Genomic DNA, 13,193 nt, shown 5'->3' on the forward strand with positions numbered 1-13,193 from the left:
TACATGAGTAGAAGTTCTTAAGGATCTTCTGACTGACTTGGAACTTCCTTAGGCGCCTGAGGAAGTAGAGGCGTTGTCGTGCCTTCTTCACAACACTGTCAATGTGTGTGGTCCATGTCAAGTCCTCGGATATGTGGGCTCCGAGGTACTTGAAACTGTTCACTCTCTCAACCGGTGCCCCGTCGATGCTGAGGGGGCTGTAGTCCTTGACCCCCGACCTCCTGAAGTCCACAATCATCTCTTTTGTTTTGCTGACGTTCAGGGAGAGGCAGTTCTCCTGACACCACTGTGACAGATTCTCTACCTCTTCCAGGTAGGCCCTCTCGTCGTTGGCAGAGATCAGGCCCACCACTACTGTGTCATCAGCAAATTTGATGATTGTGTTGTTGTTCCGCTGTGCCACGCAGTCATGTGTGTACAGGGAGTAGAGGAGGGGGCTCACTTTGGATCGCCCGCAAGGTCCACCCCTATAGGGATTCATCATTGGGAAAATGGATTATCGGCTATTCTAACAATTATGCCTCATGAACATTGAAAAGCTTTCCATTCTTGCACAAAATGAGTTCCCTTCTATCACTAACATTATAATCTTTGGTTGAAATAAAAAACGAAATTACGATTAATTGCGAATATTTTCATGTTGAGCTATAGATTGTGGATGAATACGCACAGAAAGGTACACCGTGCAAATGTTCATGCTTTATTTGTTTTAAACAAGACGATTTAGAAATGAGCAATGGGGAAATACGTTGCAATTTTGCGAGGTAGACCGGCCGGAAACAGCAATGACGTAACCACTACACCTCCCTATAGACCAGGAAGTAACCACTACACCTCCGTATAGACCAGGAAGTAACCACTACACCTCCCTATAGACCAGGAAGTAACCACTACACCTCCCTATAGATCAGGAAGTAACCACTACACCTCCCTATAGACCAGGAAGTAACCACTACACCTCCCTATAGACCAGGAAGTAACCACTACACCTCCCTATAGACCAGGAAGTAACCACTACACCTCCCTATAGACCAGGAAGTAACCACTACACCTCCCTCAACGTTACTTCCATAAAATACAACATATTGTTTCTTTACCTTTCTGTCAACGTCTAGGGAAAAGAGCGTCTCAATCCGGTAAAAAATGTCGGACCTATGGACATTATACAAAAGTAACTGTACTTACAGTAGATTTCATTCACAGTCTTTGCTGTCCTGTGATGGGCGCCTGGTGGTACTAAATCCATATTGAACTCTGCTATTGGAAAGAGGAGATTTGGGCCGATCCATAGATATATGACTTGGACATAATAAGGTAATTTATAGGCCTGGTATTCTATATTCATATTTCATATTGCATGTGTCCGGATGGCAAAATTCAGTACTGTATCTACAAAAAACACTGTAAATCTTCTGCCCTTTGTTAATTTGCTTAGATATTTTGTACACTTGATGTCAAGAAGGTGCTGAAATAAATGTTTCACTTTTGGTCAATGTTAGCATGGTGTTATTCACCGTCAAAGATGGAAAAAAAACTCATAATAATAATTTATATTCTCCTTTGGTTCATTACAATTTACTCAAGCATAGTAACAGACAATATTTCTGACATTGGGAATACATTCCCTAGATACCAAGAACACGCAAATGGACCTTGTAGAGCAATCTTCCATTTACTTGGGTATGTACTTTTAGGTGAAATATGGCTAGGGCTTAAAGCATTAAAATAAATTAATCTAGATTAATCTATGGAGTGAAAAATATTCAATGTTCTGAACTTTCAGCAGTATATTTGCTTGTTCTTTTTTTTGCGAGAGAAACTGTATTCAAAGAAAGCTATTAAAATAGTCTTTGAATCTAAATATACTTTCTTTGTGTTGATTTTACATTAATTCCATGATTTTACTCAAGTAAATATCTGTTACAAGCGTAGGTCTTCATCTAGATTAATTACAGAAAATTGTGAGATACATTTTTTTAATATATTGACAGCACCAATATATAATCTAATATCTAATATATAGGCCTATAATCAAAAAATTCTAAATGCAAAAAATGCAATATATATGCTCTGATGAAATAAGTATACAGTATAATAATAATAATCTAATATCTAATCTAATATATCTAATCTAAAAATGCTAAATACTAAAATGCTAAATATATTCTCTGATGAAATATGTATACAGTATACACATAAGCATAAGGTGCAGTATGCATAGGTATGTATGCCGTGATATGCTTCATACTGTATGTTATATATTGTCCGTATTTTCTTCAGTCACACTCGAGCATCAGGTATCTTATGTATGTGTTTGCATTGTACTGCTTTCACGATCTCATCAGAACATGGAAATAAAGTGCTAATTGACCACAGGAAAAATCTTTACATAATGTACGTTGTGTTATATCTATACGTAATACAGAGTTGTATAAGTAATAATAATGACGTTTTGTATCTGCAAGAGTCCAAAACAAACACAGCAAACTGGAGTCCAACCAGCAATCATTGCGGTCACAGACAAGCGCTCTCACCACCCTGATACACACACAGCAATACTAGGATTATGTAATATAATACTTATTTGTAATATGTACACATTGTACATTTTCGATACAATACGTAAGATATTACTTATGGCTATAACAGAACGTACATTATGTACTAATTGCCTATGGTTATGTACTATTGCCTGTGGTAATTCATGTACACATTTTAAAGGAATTTCCCATGAATGCTGCCCCAGACACCCAGTTCATAATACTTGGTAACGCTGCATAGTCAAGGACTTTCACCAGTGGGCCATGTGCTCATTCACCACTGTGTTACCTGATCGGATAGTGACTGAAATAGACATTTATTTCAATGGAATCGAGATCAGCACTTTAACATCCTTTTTACATTTCAGGTTGTGTATTCTACCTTCATGTGCATTGAAACTGGTTGCTATTCAAGATCCAAATCCTTCAGATGGATAAGGACATAATGGAATGTGAAGTAATAGTGACTGCTATAAAAGACAGTCACATGATTTGATTTATTTTATTTTATTTTGACAATATATAAATAAACATGTGACAGAAAGAAGCACATACTGCCAAAGATAGACACAAAAAAGCTCAGAGCTTATTTCCATTGTGGTCCTTGTAGGGGGGGGGGACGACGACGACGACGAAGTGTTCAGACATGCATCATACAGACATCGTAAAAGACACATGACATCACAACACATCACATAGACATAACATAGACATATACAAATCTGTAAAAGTGGTGTGATATCATCATGTTAACATCACTCACCATCACCAACCCCCTCCAATGTACAGTAAATGTCCTAACCCAATAATACACAAGACCCTCTTCTTGGGACCAAGTAAGGTTTCGTTGATAATCCAATGTACAGTTACCCCCACCCCCCACCCCACCCACCCAACCACCTCCAATGTACAGTTTCCCCCCCCCCTCCACCCCACCTACCCAACCTCCTCTAAAGTACAGTTTCTTCGTCAAATGTATATACTCTCTTTTTTAAACTCTTTTTGTATCACAAACAGTACTGTATTTGTAAATCTGGTATGTCATAAATGTATAGATGTAGCAGTACTGTCTATCTGTATGTCGTGTATGTCATATATGTTATGATAAATTGAAAATGGGGGACCCTGATGTAAACAAGACGAAAGTCTTTCTCTGGTCTGCATCCCCTTAACAATTGTGTGTATTGAGTTGTACTGTATTGTACCCATTCTGCAATCTGTTAATACAATGTTCAATCAATCAATAAATCAATCAATCACTTTAACCTATACCATTGCACAGGTAAGACGTGACATCACTTTAAAGATCAGTCGAATGATCCATAGTGCAGGAAGCAGGACCCACGCCTAGTGACACACAAGTGCATGACAGCAAGGTTAGTTAGAGATAGATTTTTTTTCTTTTTCTTTTTAAAATTTATTTTTTGATTTGACACGTTCTTCTTTTATATTTGAACAGGATAACCTTGTAGCCGGGGCCATGATTTCCAGGGGCTCCAAGTTGTCCTGAGGGCCCCCTGCCACCCCACTCAACCCCAGAAACAAAACAACCACCGACGGCCATGACTGCCCTGGTGCCCAGCCTCGGTGTCCTGGGAGACGGGCCCTCTAACCTGAGCGCGGCTGCCCAGGCGGGAGGGCCCGGGGTGGGGGCGTCTCCGGCTCCCTTCTGCCCCCTCTGCTGCTGCAGCCACCTCAACCACACCCTAGCCGTGGTGTTCATGGTGAGCCTGGCCTTGGCCATCGTGGTGGGAAACGTGGTCACCCTCACCGTCTTCATGCAGACCAGACAGTCCCGGACGCCACAGGGGTATCTCAAAGGTAAAGGATTTGTATTTTCTTTTCTGGCACGTTCACTAAATATTATGTTGAGAAAGAGCATACAGTTACAGAGACAGCATTAACACTTTCGGCGCCAGACCCGAGATATCTCGGGTTAACTCGCCATGCATTATTCATCCACGGACCTCGGTGTTACCATAGGAAATTATAATTTTTTTTGTATCTACTTTTTCTCCCATTTAAAATTTTTCTCCCATCCCAATTTTCATATCGTCCAATTCTACCCTCCCCTGTCTCGAACGCTCTTAGGCCATGCCTCCCACAAGCCGGCTGCAATGTGGACTAAGCCTTACATCACGTGTGCCCTCCGGTACTCGAGGAAGCAGCAGTCGCATCTTTTCACCTGCACAGCGCGATCTCTCAGCGTCGGAGTCGCTGTCCACAACGTCCGATCCCCACCCATCAGCTTCCCACCCCCTAATACTGCCAATTGTATTAGTATGAACGACCAGCCAAGCTGATAGCAATGCGGAGAGCTGGGCTCGAACCCAGCGTCTCCTGCATTTGTGGTGAGCGCCTTGCCCACTGCACCACCTAGCCGCCCTACCATAGGATTTTTTTCTGAGATCGTCAAAGTGCAATACCGGCCGCATCCTGCTAGGTGGCAGTATCGCCCACCCTTTGAAACCTTATATCTCACCATGTGTTACAGTTAAACCCCTCCGGGCGCTGAATTTAGACGGAGCAAAGTAAACCGCTTCATCCGACCACTTCGAAACGCATCTAGCACACTCGATCCATAAGTTGGACACCAATACTGGAAATCGCGAGGAGACAATTGGAATATTATTTTTGGAATACCCCCGATCAAAGGTAAGGACTATCTGACGTCAATTCCAGCTTGATTGTAACATGTTTCCATATCGATCCAGCTGATCAGCGTGTGTGGTGTTCAAAACGAATGCCGTTACTGGCCATCAAAGCATAAAAAAACCATAATACGTATTATATACATTTGATTTGGAAATAGTAGCATGTCCAGGCAAGAAATGCCAACACTTATAGCAGAATTCACGTAGCGCCCTATAATTCAGCTTTTCAGGAATGATCCCGGATCACTCCGAAACTATACAATATTCACCACGGGATAACTCACAAATGTATACATGAAAAAATTATCTCTTTTTTGCATGTTCGACGGAAGGAAGTCACTGTCAACTGACCATAGTATTGTCTCCATAGCTATAATATAGAATATAGATATAGCTCTACAAACATAGTGACGCACAGTGAAAATATGCTATGGAAACCTGGCGCGTTAGCTACAAGGATAAGGCTAATGGCTAGCGCCCAATGTGTTAAGGAAAGCATCTAGTAAATATTTAGAGTTTGAAAATAATCCATTTGCTCTTAATTTCTCTGTTGAATTGTCAGATTGTCCAGAACAGCAAATCATGTGAAATAAAAAGGAAAAATGATTAACTTACTTAGAAATACCATACCAGACGAAAGGTAATTCATTGTATGTAAAACAGAAATGGGAAAGGGAGGGAAACCTAAATACAACGGAAGAGGAATGGGAGGATTTATGTGAAATACAATGGAAAACATCAAGTATGGAGAGAATTTTGTTGGAAATCCCTGATTAGGTTCTTCAGTACTCCAGCTCAAGGGAGTCATCATACCAAATCTTCCAACTGCTGGAGACAGTGTGGCCTCTCAGAGGCAAATCATTACCACATATTCTGGTCTTGTCCTGGTCTTGTCCTTTCTGGAGGGAGGTCCATACAATCTTTGAAAAAATTATTCCAGGTGGACATTCCATTTAAGTTGGAGTCAGAGTCTATATTTGGGCGCTATGCCATCAGGAAATGGGGATAGATATATATTTCAGATAGTAAGTGCGGCTGGCAGGAAAGCCATTACTAGAAAGTGGTTAAGAACAGAAATTCCTACAGTGGATGATTGGATTGATATTATTCATGATATTTTTAAGATGGAAAGAATTACTTTTTCTTTTAGGTTGCAACAGGACAAGTTTCGGAAGAAATGGGAAAGATGGATAGTGTACAGATCCAGCACTGAAAAATCAAACCTCTGCTGCTCCTCTGCCGCTCCTCCACCACTCCACGGGTCAAAGTGATGTTGTGACTCCTATTGTTCTGGACCGGGCCAGATGTCACACCTCCACTGCCCCCCACTGGGGAGACTTTTTCATCTTAAACTTTTATTCGTCCCAAACGCCCCAGCTCCATCCAATTCCTTAGCTTTTTTCACTGTTTACTTATCATGCATTGCAACACTAATATATATGGGCAGTACCCCAAGTCAGACTGCCCATATAAAAATGATCTTGGGGGTCTGGGGGGAGCACTTAAGTTAAGTACCCTCTCTTTGTTCACTTTGGGAGCTAGCCACCAGCCCCCGAAATATAACACCTGCATGCTAGTTCTATAGTGGCAGAGGAGCAGCAGAACAGCAGCAGAAATATAACACCTGAGTGCTAGTTCTATAGTGGCAGAGGAGCAGCAGAACAGCAGCAGAAATATAACACCTGAGTGCTAGTTCTATAGTGGCAGAGGAGCAGCAGAACAGCAGCAGAAATATAACACCTGAGTGCTAGTTCTATAGTGGCAGAGGAGCAGCAGAACAGCAGTAGAAATATAACACCTGAGTGCTAGTTCTATAGTGGCAGAGGAGCAGCAGAACAGCAGTAGAAATATAACACCTGAGTGCTAGTTCTATAGTGGCAGAGGAGCAGCAGAACAGCAGCAGAAATATAACACCTGAGTGCTAGTTCTATAGTGGCAGAGGAGCAGCAGAACAGCAGCAGAAATATAACACCTGCATGCTAGTTCTATAGTGGCAGAGGAGCAGCAGAACAGCAGCAGAAATATAACACCTGAGTGCTAGTTCTATAGTGGCAGAGGAGCAGCAGAACAGCAGCAGAAATATAACACCTGAGTGCTAGTTCTATAGTGGCAGAGGAGCAGCAGAACAGCAGCAGAAATATAACACCTGAGTGCTAGTTCTATAGTGGCAGAGGAGCAGCAGAACAGCAGTAGAAATATAACACCTGAGTGCTAGTTCTATAGTGGCAGAGGAGCAGCAGAACAGCAGTAGAAATATAACACCTGAGTGCTAGTTCTATAGTGGCAGAGGAGCAGCAGAACAGCAGCAGAAATATAACACCTGAGTGCTAGTTCTATAGTGGCAGAGGAGCAGCAGAACAGCAGCAGAAATATAACACCTGCATGCTAGTTCTATAGTGGCAGAGGAGCAGCAGAACAGCAGCAGAAATATAACACCTGAGTGCTAGTTCTATAGTGGCAGAGGAGCAGCAGAACAGCAGCAGAAATATAACACCTGAGTGCTAGTTCTATAGTGGCAGAGGAGCAGCAGAACAGCAGCAGAAATATAACACCTGCGTGCTAGTTCTATAGTGGCAGAGGAGCAGCAGAACAGCAGCAGAAATATAACACCTGAGTGCTAGTTCTATAGTGGCAGAGGAGCAGCAGAACAGCAGCAGAAATATAACACCTGCATGCTAGTTCTATAGTGGCAGAGGAGCAGCAGAACAGCAGCAGAAATATAACACCTGAGTGCTAGTTCTATAGTGGCAGAGGAGCAGCAGAACAGCAGTAGAAATATAACACCTGAGTGCTAGTTCTATAGTGGCAGAGGAGCAGCAGAACAGCAGCAGAAATATAACACCTGAGTGCTAGTTCTATAGTGGCAGAGGAGCAGCAGAACAGCAGCAGAAATATAACACCTGAGTGCTAGTTCTATAGTGGCAGAGGAGCAGCAGAACAGCAGCAGAAATATAACACCTGAGTGCTAGTTCTATAGTGGCAGAGGAGCAGCAGAACAGCAGCAGAAATATAACACATGAGTGCTAGTTCTATAGTGGCAGAGGAGCAGCAGAACAGCAGCAGAAATATAACACCTGAGTGCTAGTTCTATAGTGGCAGAGGAGCAGCAGAACAGCAGCAGAAATATAACACCTGAGTGCTAGTTCTATAGTGGCAGAGGAGCAGCAGAACAGCAGCAGAAGGGATCTGAATTTTCAGTGCTGCATCTGTACATTACACTGTTACGATCTTCATTTGTTTAATGTGTATAGCTACGTCCTTTCGGGTAAATTTTTAAGTAAACCTTGTGTAAAGGGAGTTGAGTCAGGAAGATGCACCCCAACATATTATTTTGTTTTTGTTTGTCTAGGAAAAAAAATAAGTATAGGATGTTATTGACTGTATGGGTCCTCATGTGTGTACTTGTATGAATGAATGAATGAATGAATGAATGAATGAATGAATGAATGAATGAATGAATGAATAAATGAATGACTTTTATTTATATAGCACCCTTCACATCACAAATACACAGGGTGCTTTACACTACAGCTTAGTATATAAAAACAACAACAACAACAACAACAACAACAACAACAACAACAACAACAACAACAACAACAACAACAACAACAACAACAACAACAGACAGCAGTTAGAAAACAGTGAAACCAGATAAAAAAAAGTAGAATAAAATAATTTGGATAAAATCATGAGTCACTAATTAAAAAACAAAACTATAGGAACAGTGAGGACAAGAAATGTATGACCAAAGGCCTGTCTGAACAAATGTGTTTTTAGTTGTTTTTTAAAAGAGTTTTCAGAGGGGGCAGTTCGCAGGTCCAGGGGGAGAGCGTTCCAGAGCCTTGGTGCCGTCACCTCGAAGGCTCGATCACCCCTTGTTTTGAGCCTGGACCTGGGGACCACCAGGAGGTGCTGATCGGCAGATCTGAGTGAGCGGGTGTTGGTGTAGGGATGGATGAGTTCAGTGATGATGTAGATAGGGGCCTGACCGTGGAGTGCTCTGAAAGTAAATGTCCTGAATCTAGAGAACATATGACCTATTTTAACCACTTAAACCACTTCGTGTTAAACGCTGAACTGAAATCAATAAACAAAATTGGTACATAAGTGGCGGAGGCCTCCAGGTGCTGCAGGATGGTGAGTCAGAGTAAACACATAATGTGACGTTCCCAGACAAAGAGGGTGACCGGGATTGGTTTACGTTCCGTTAGATACAGCATCCTCTACAGACCTGTTGGGCTGATAAGCAAACTGATACATGTCTAGTTTAACAATACTAAATAAATGATCGCAGACAAGGCCCTTGAACACCTTTATAATGACAGAGGTCAGAGCGACAGGCCTGTAATCGTTCAGACAAGCAGCGTTAGATTTCTTGGGCACAGGGCTGACTATGGCAGATTTATAAGATTGCCGGGAGTTGCTGAGAAACCAATTAAAAATATCTGTAAAAACAGAAGCAAGTTGGTCAGCACCTTTTCAGGGTAAATGGAGACACATTGTCTGGCCCCGCAGCCTTCCTAACATTTTGTTTGTGGAGTAACGCACGAAACGCACCAGGCACGGGCATAAGCATGCGCGGGTTTCGTGCGAGAACAGCGCGCGCGGCCGTCCACACCGAGTCCGACTTCAGAGAGCGAGCGTGAAGCGCACGGAGGAAGGCACATTTACATTGGAACAGCTGTAAATGCCTAGTCTATTATGCGAAGTCAGTCCCCGTTTGAAGATTTTTTTCAATTGTTGAAGTGTTCTATTGTGTTCTATTGTTCTATTGTCCATTTTGCATGTAAAACCAGTTATTATCTAATTAATTAGAATAGTACCTTTTAGAATGATGAAATCAGTGTGACTGTAGTTTAGTTTAAACCCTTTTGCTCTTTGGGGAGCATAGGTCATTCATGAAATCTCTCCAGCTGGTTCGGTGTTGGGCGATTTTCTCTGCTTCCTTCCATGGTTCTTTTTTCCTTGAGATCCGCCTCGACAGACCTTCTCCAGCTGTTTCTGGGTCTTCCTGGCTTTCTCTTCCCCTGTGGGTTCCAGGTTAAGGCCTGCCTGGTTGTGTTTTCTCAGGGTGTGTCCAATCCAGCCCCATTTCCTGCGTTTGATTAGGGTTTCAAGTGGTTCTTGTTGAGTGGTTTGCCAGAGCTGTTAGTTTGTGATGGTGTTTGGCCAGTAGATTCCCAGGATGTGTCGTAAAACATCTGTTTATGAAGGTTTGCAGTTTGTTTGAGGTTGCTTTTCTGGTTCTCCATGTTTCTGCTCCATATAATAGAACTGATTTGACATTGGTGTTGAAGATGCGGAGTTTGGTCTTTGTGGAGATGTGGTTTGAATTCCATGTTTGCTTCAGTATTAAAAATGCTGTTCTTGCCTTCCCTATTCTTGCTTTGATGTCTTTGTCGCTGCCTCCGTCCTTCCCCACGATGCTTCCCAGGTATGTGAAGGTGTCCACCTTGTCCAGTGCTTCTCCGTCCAGTTGTACGGCCTCTTCTAAATTGTGTTTCATCTTCATCTCCTTTGTTTTTGCTTTATTGATGTGTAGTCTTGTGGTAGCTGCAATTGTGTTTGTGTGTGTGAGAGGAGGACTATGTCGTCGGCAAAGTCCAAATCCTCTAATTGAGACCACATTGTCCACTGAATGCCCAGATTTTTTTCGGCTGTGGTTTGTTTCATGATCCAGTCGACTGCCAGAAGAAAGAGGAAAGGGGACAGTAGGCAGCCCTGTCTGACTCCTGTCTCTACTGTAAAGCTGTCTGTGAGCTGGCCGTTGTGTATTACTCTGCAGGATGATTGTAGGTACAGCTGTTGGATGATGGTTATGAACTTCGTTGGGATACTGTAATGTGCCATGAGTTCCCATATAGTGTCTCTGTCTAGACTGTTGAATGCTTTGTGGAAGTCGATGAATGTGAGGTGGAGAGATGTGTTCCATTCCAGGGTCTGTTCTATGATAATGCGGAGGGTGGCAATGTGATCTGTACATGATCTGTCCTGTCGGAAACCTGCTTGTTCTTCTCGGAATTCTTTGTCCACTTCTTTGGACAGTCTTTCCAGGATGATCCTGCTCAAAATCTTCCCTGGCACAGATGTGAGCATGATGCCCCTGTAGTTATTACAGTCCTTCAGGTTGCCTTTTTTGGGGAGCTTCACCAGGTATCCCTCTGCCCAGTCGCTTGGCACCTTTTCTTCATACCAGATCTGTCCAAAGAGTTTGTGGAGTAGTGTTGTTGCCATTACTGGGTCTGCTTTTATGGCCTCTGGGGTTATTCCGTCAGGTCCTGGTGCTTTATTGTTTTTCAGTTTTTGAATGGCCTTTTTTATTTCTTGTTTATTGGGCTTGTTGGTATTGACCGGTAGGGAGTGTACCGCTGGATGGATGTTGGCTAGCGCTGTCGGTTTGGGTCTGTTCAGTATGTCTCTGAAATGTTCTGCCCATCTCTTCAGCTGAGCCTCTTGCTTTGTGAGTGTTTTTCCTTCTTTGTCTAATATTGGTCTGTCCGGAGTTTTGCGTTTATTAGCCAGTTTCCTTGTGATGTCGTAGAGTTCCTTCATGTTGTGTTGAGCTGCTGCTTCTTCTGCTTGAGTTGCCAGGTTGTTGATGAATTGATTTTTGTCGTTCTTGATGCTCCTTTTTACCCACCTGTCTGCCGTGGTGTAGTCTTGTTGTGCTTTTACTTTTGCAGCTCTTGTGCGACTATTGTTGAGAGTGTCTTTGGCTTGTTTGCGAGTCTGAATTTTCTGTAGTGTTTCTCCTGTCATCCACTCCTTGTGGTGCCTTGTCTTCCTCCCACATGTGTCCTCACATGTCTCCGTCCATGCCCTCTTCATGTTCTGCCAACGTTCATCGATGGATTGATGTTCTTCCAGTTGGCTCAGGGGGTGGAACCGTTTGAGAGGCTGATTTTAAATTTCTCTCTGGTGTTCTGATCTTGGAGGAGGCTGACATTGTACCTTGTACTGACTTTTTTTGCAGTGTTGGTGAATTTCTTTTTTTTGATATTTAAAGTTTTTTTTTTTTTGTGAATTTGGTGAATTTCTTGAGTTTTAACCGGAGAGTTCCTATCAGGAGGTGGTGATCTGTAGCTGCATCGGCTCCTCTTTTCACTCTGACGTCTTGGAGGGATCTCCTGAATTTCTGTCTGATGCATATATGGTCAATCTGGTTCTCTGTTTTGTGGTCCGGTGAAATCCATGTGGCTTTATGAACTCTTTTGTGCGGAAAGACGCTGCCTCCTATGACCAGGTTATGGAATGTGCAGAAGTCTGTGAATTGTTCACCATTGTTGTTCATTTCCCCTAGACCATGTTTGCCCATTATTTGCTCTTTTCCTGTGTTGTCTTGTCCTATTTTTGTGTTGAAGTCTCCTGTCAGGATGATGATGTCTTTCTTTTTCTGCCGGTTGATGACTTGCTGTAGTATGTCGTAGAAATTATCTTTTGCTTGCTGTTCTGCCTCGTTAGTGGGTGCGTAGCATTGTATGATTGTGATTTTTTTGCTTTTGGTGAAAAATCTAGCTGTGATGATGCATGCATTTATTGCCTCCCACTCCATGAGGGACCTAGCTGCTTCTCTTGAGAGCATGAGTCCTACTCCTTCTGTGTGTGGGGCATTGTCCTGCTCATGACCTGAGTATATTATTGTTTCTCCACTTGAAAGTTGTGCTTTTCCTGATTGAGTCCATCTTGTTTCACTGAGTCCTATTAAAGAAAGGTTGTACTGTTTCATTTCCGATGCTATCTGGGTGGCTTTACCGGCTTGGTACATTGTTTGAATGTTCCAGGAGCCGATCTTTGTAATGTGTTTAGTTGTGAGAAGGGGGATCAGCTGGGCAACGTCCTTTCGGCTTGAGTTGTCCAGCACCATACTTGTCTGGGGAGAGACACCTTCCACGTCCAAACTTCGCTGTGTATTTACCATGAATGTTTCTGTAATCATTTTGTTCCGCTAAGCGGGTGATTGGCCCACCTAGAGGTGCTTTTTTGTCAGGGTATTGCT

At 42.7% G+C, this 13,193-nt stretch overlaps 1 protein-coding gene across 1 annotated transcript in view; it reads left to right on the top strand.

Annotated features, from left to right (window-relative positions):
- Positions 1-4,108: 4,108 nt before the first annotated feature.
- The window catches only part of LOC311223394 (alpha-1A adrenergic receptor), a gene marked incomplete at both ends in the record, with an annotated part of 45,668 nt that continues 36,583 nt past the window's right edge, over positions 4,109-13,193 (top strand). The window contains one exon of the mRNA XM_084308182.1: positions 4,109-4,361. Coding sequence (XP_084164308.1) covers positions 4,109-4,361 — 253 coding nt within the window. The remainder of the gene's footprint in view (positions 4,362-13,193) is intronic.

This window comes from Notolepis coatsorum, assembly GCF_963971535.1.
Source record: "Notolepis coatsorum genome assembly, chromosome: 2".
NCBI lineage: Eukaryota > Metazoa > Chordata > Actinopteri > Aulopiformes > Paralepididae > Notolepis > Notolepis coatsorum.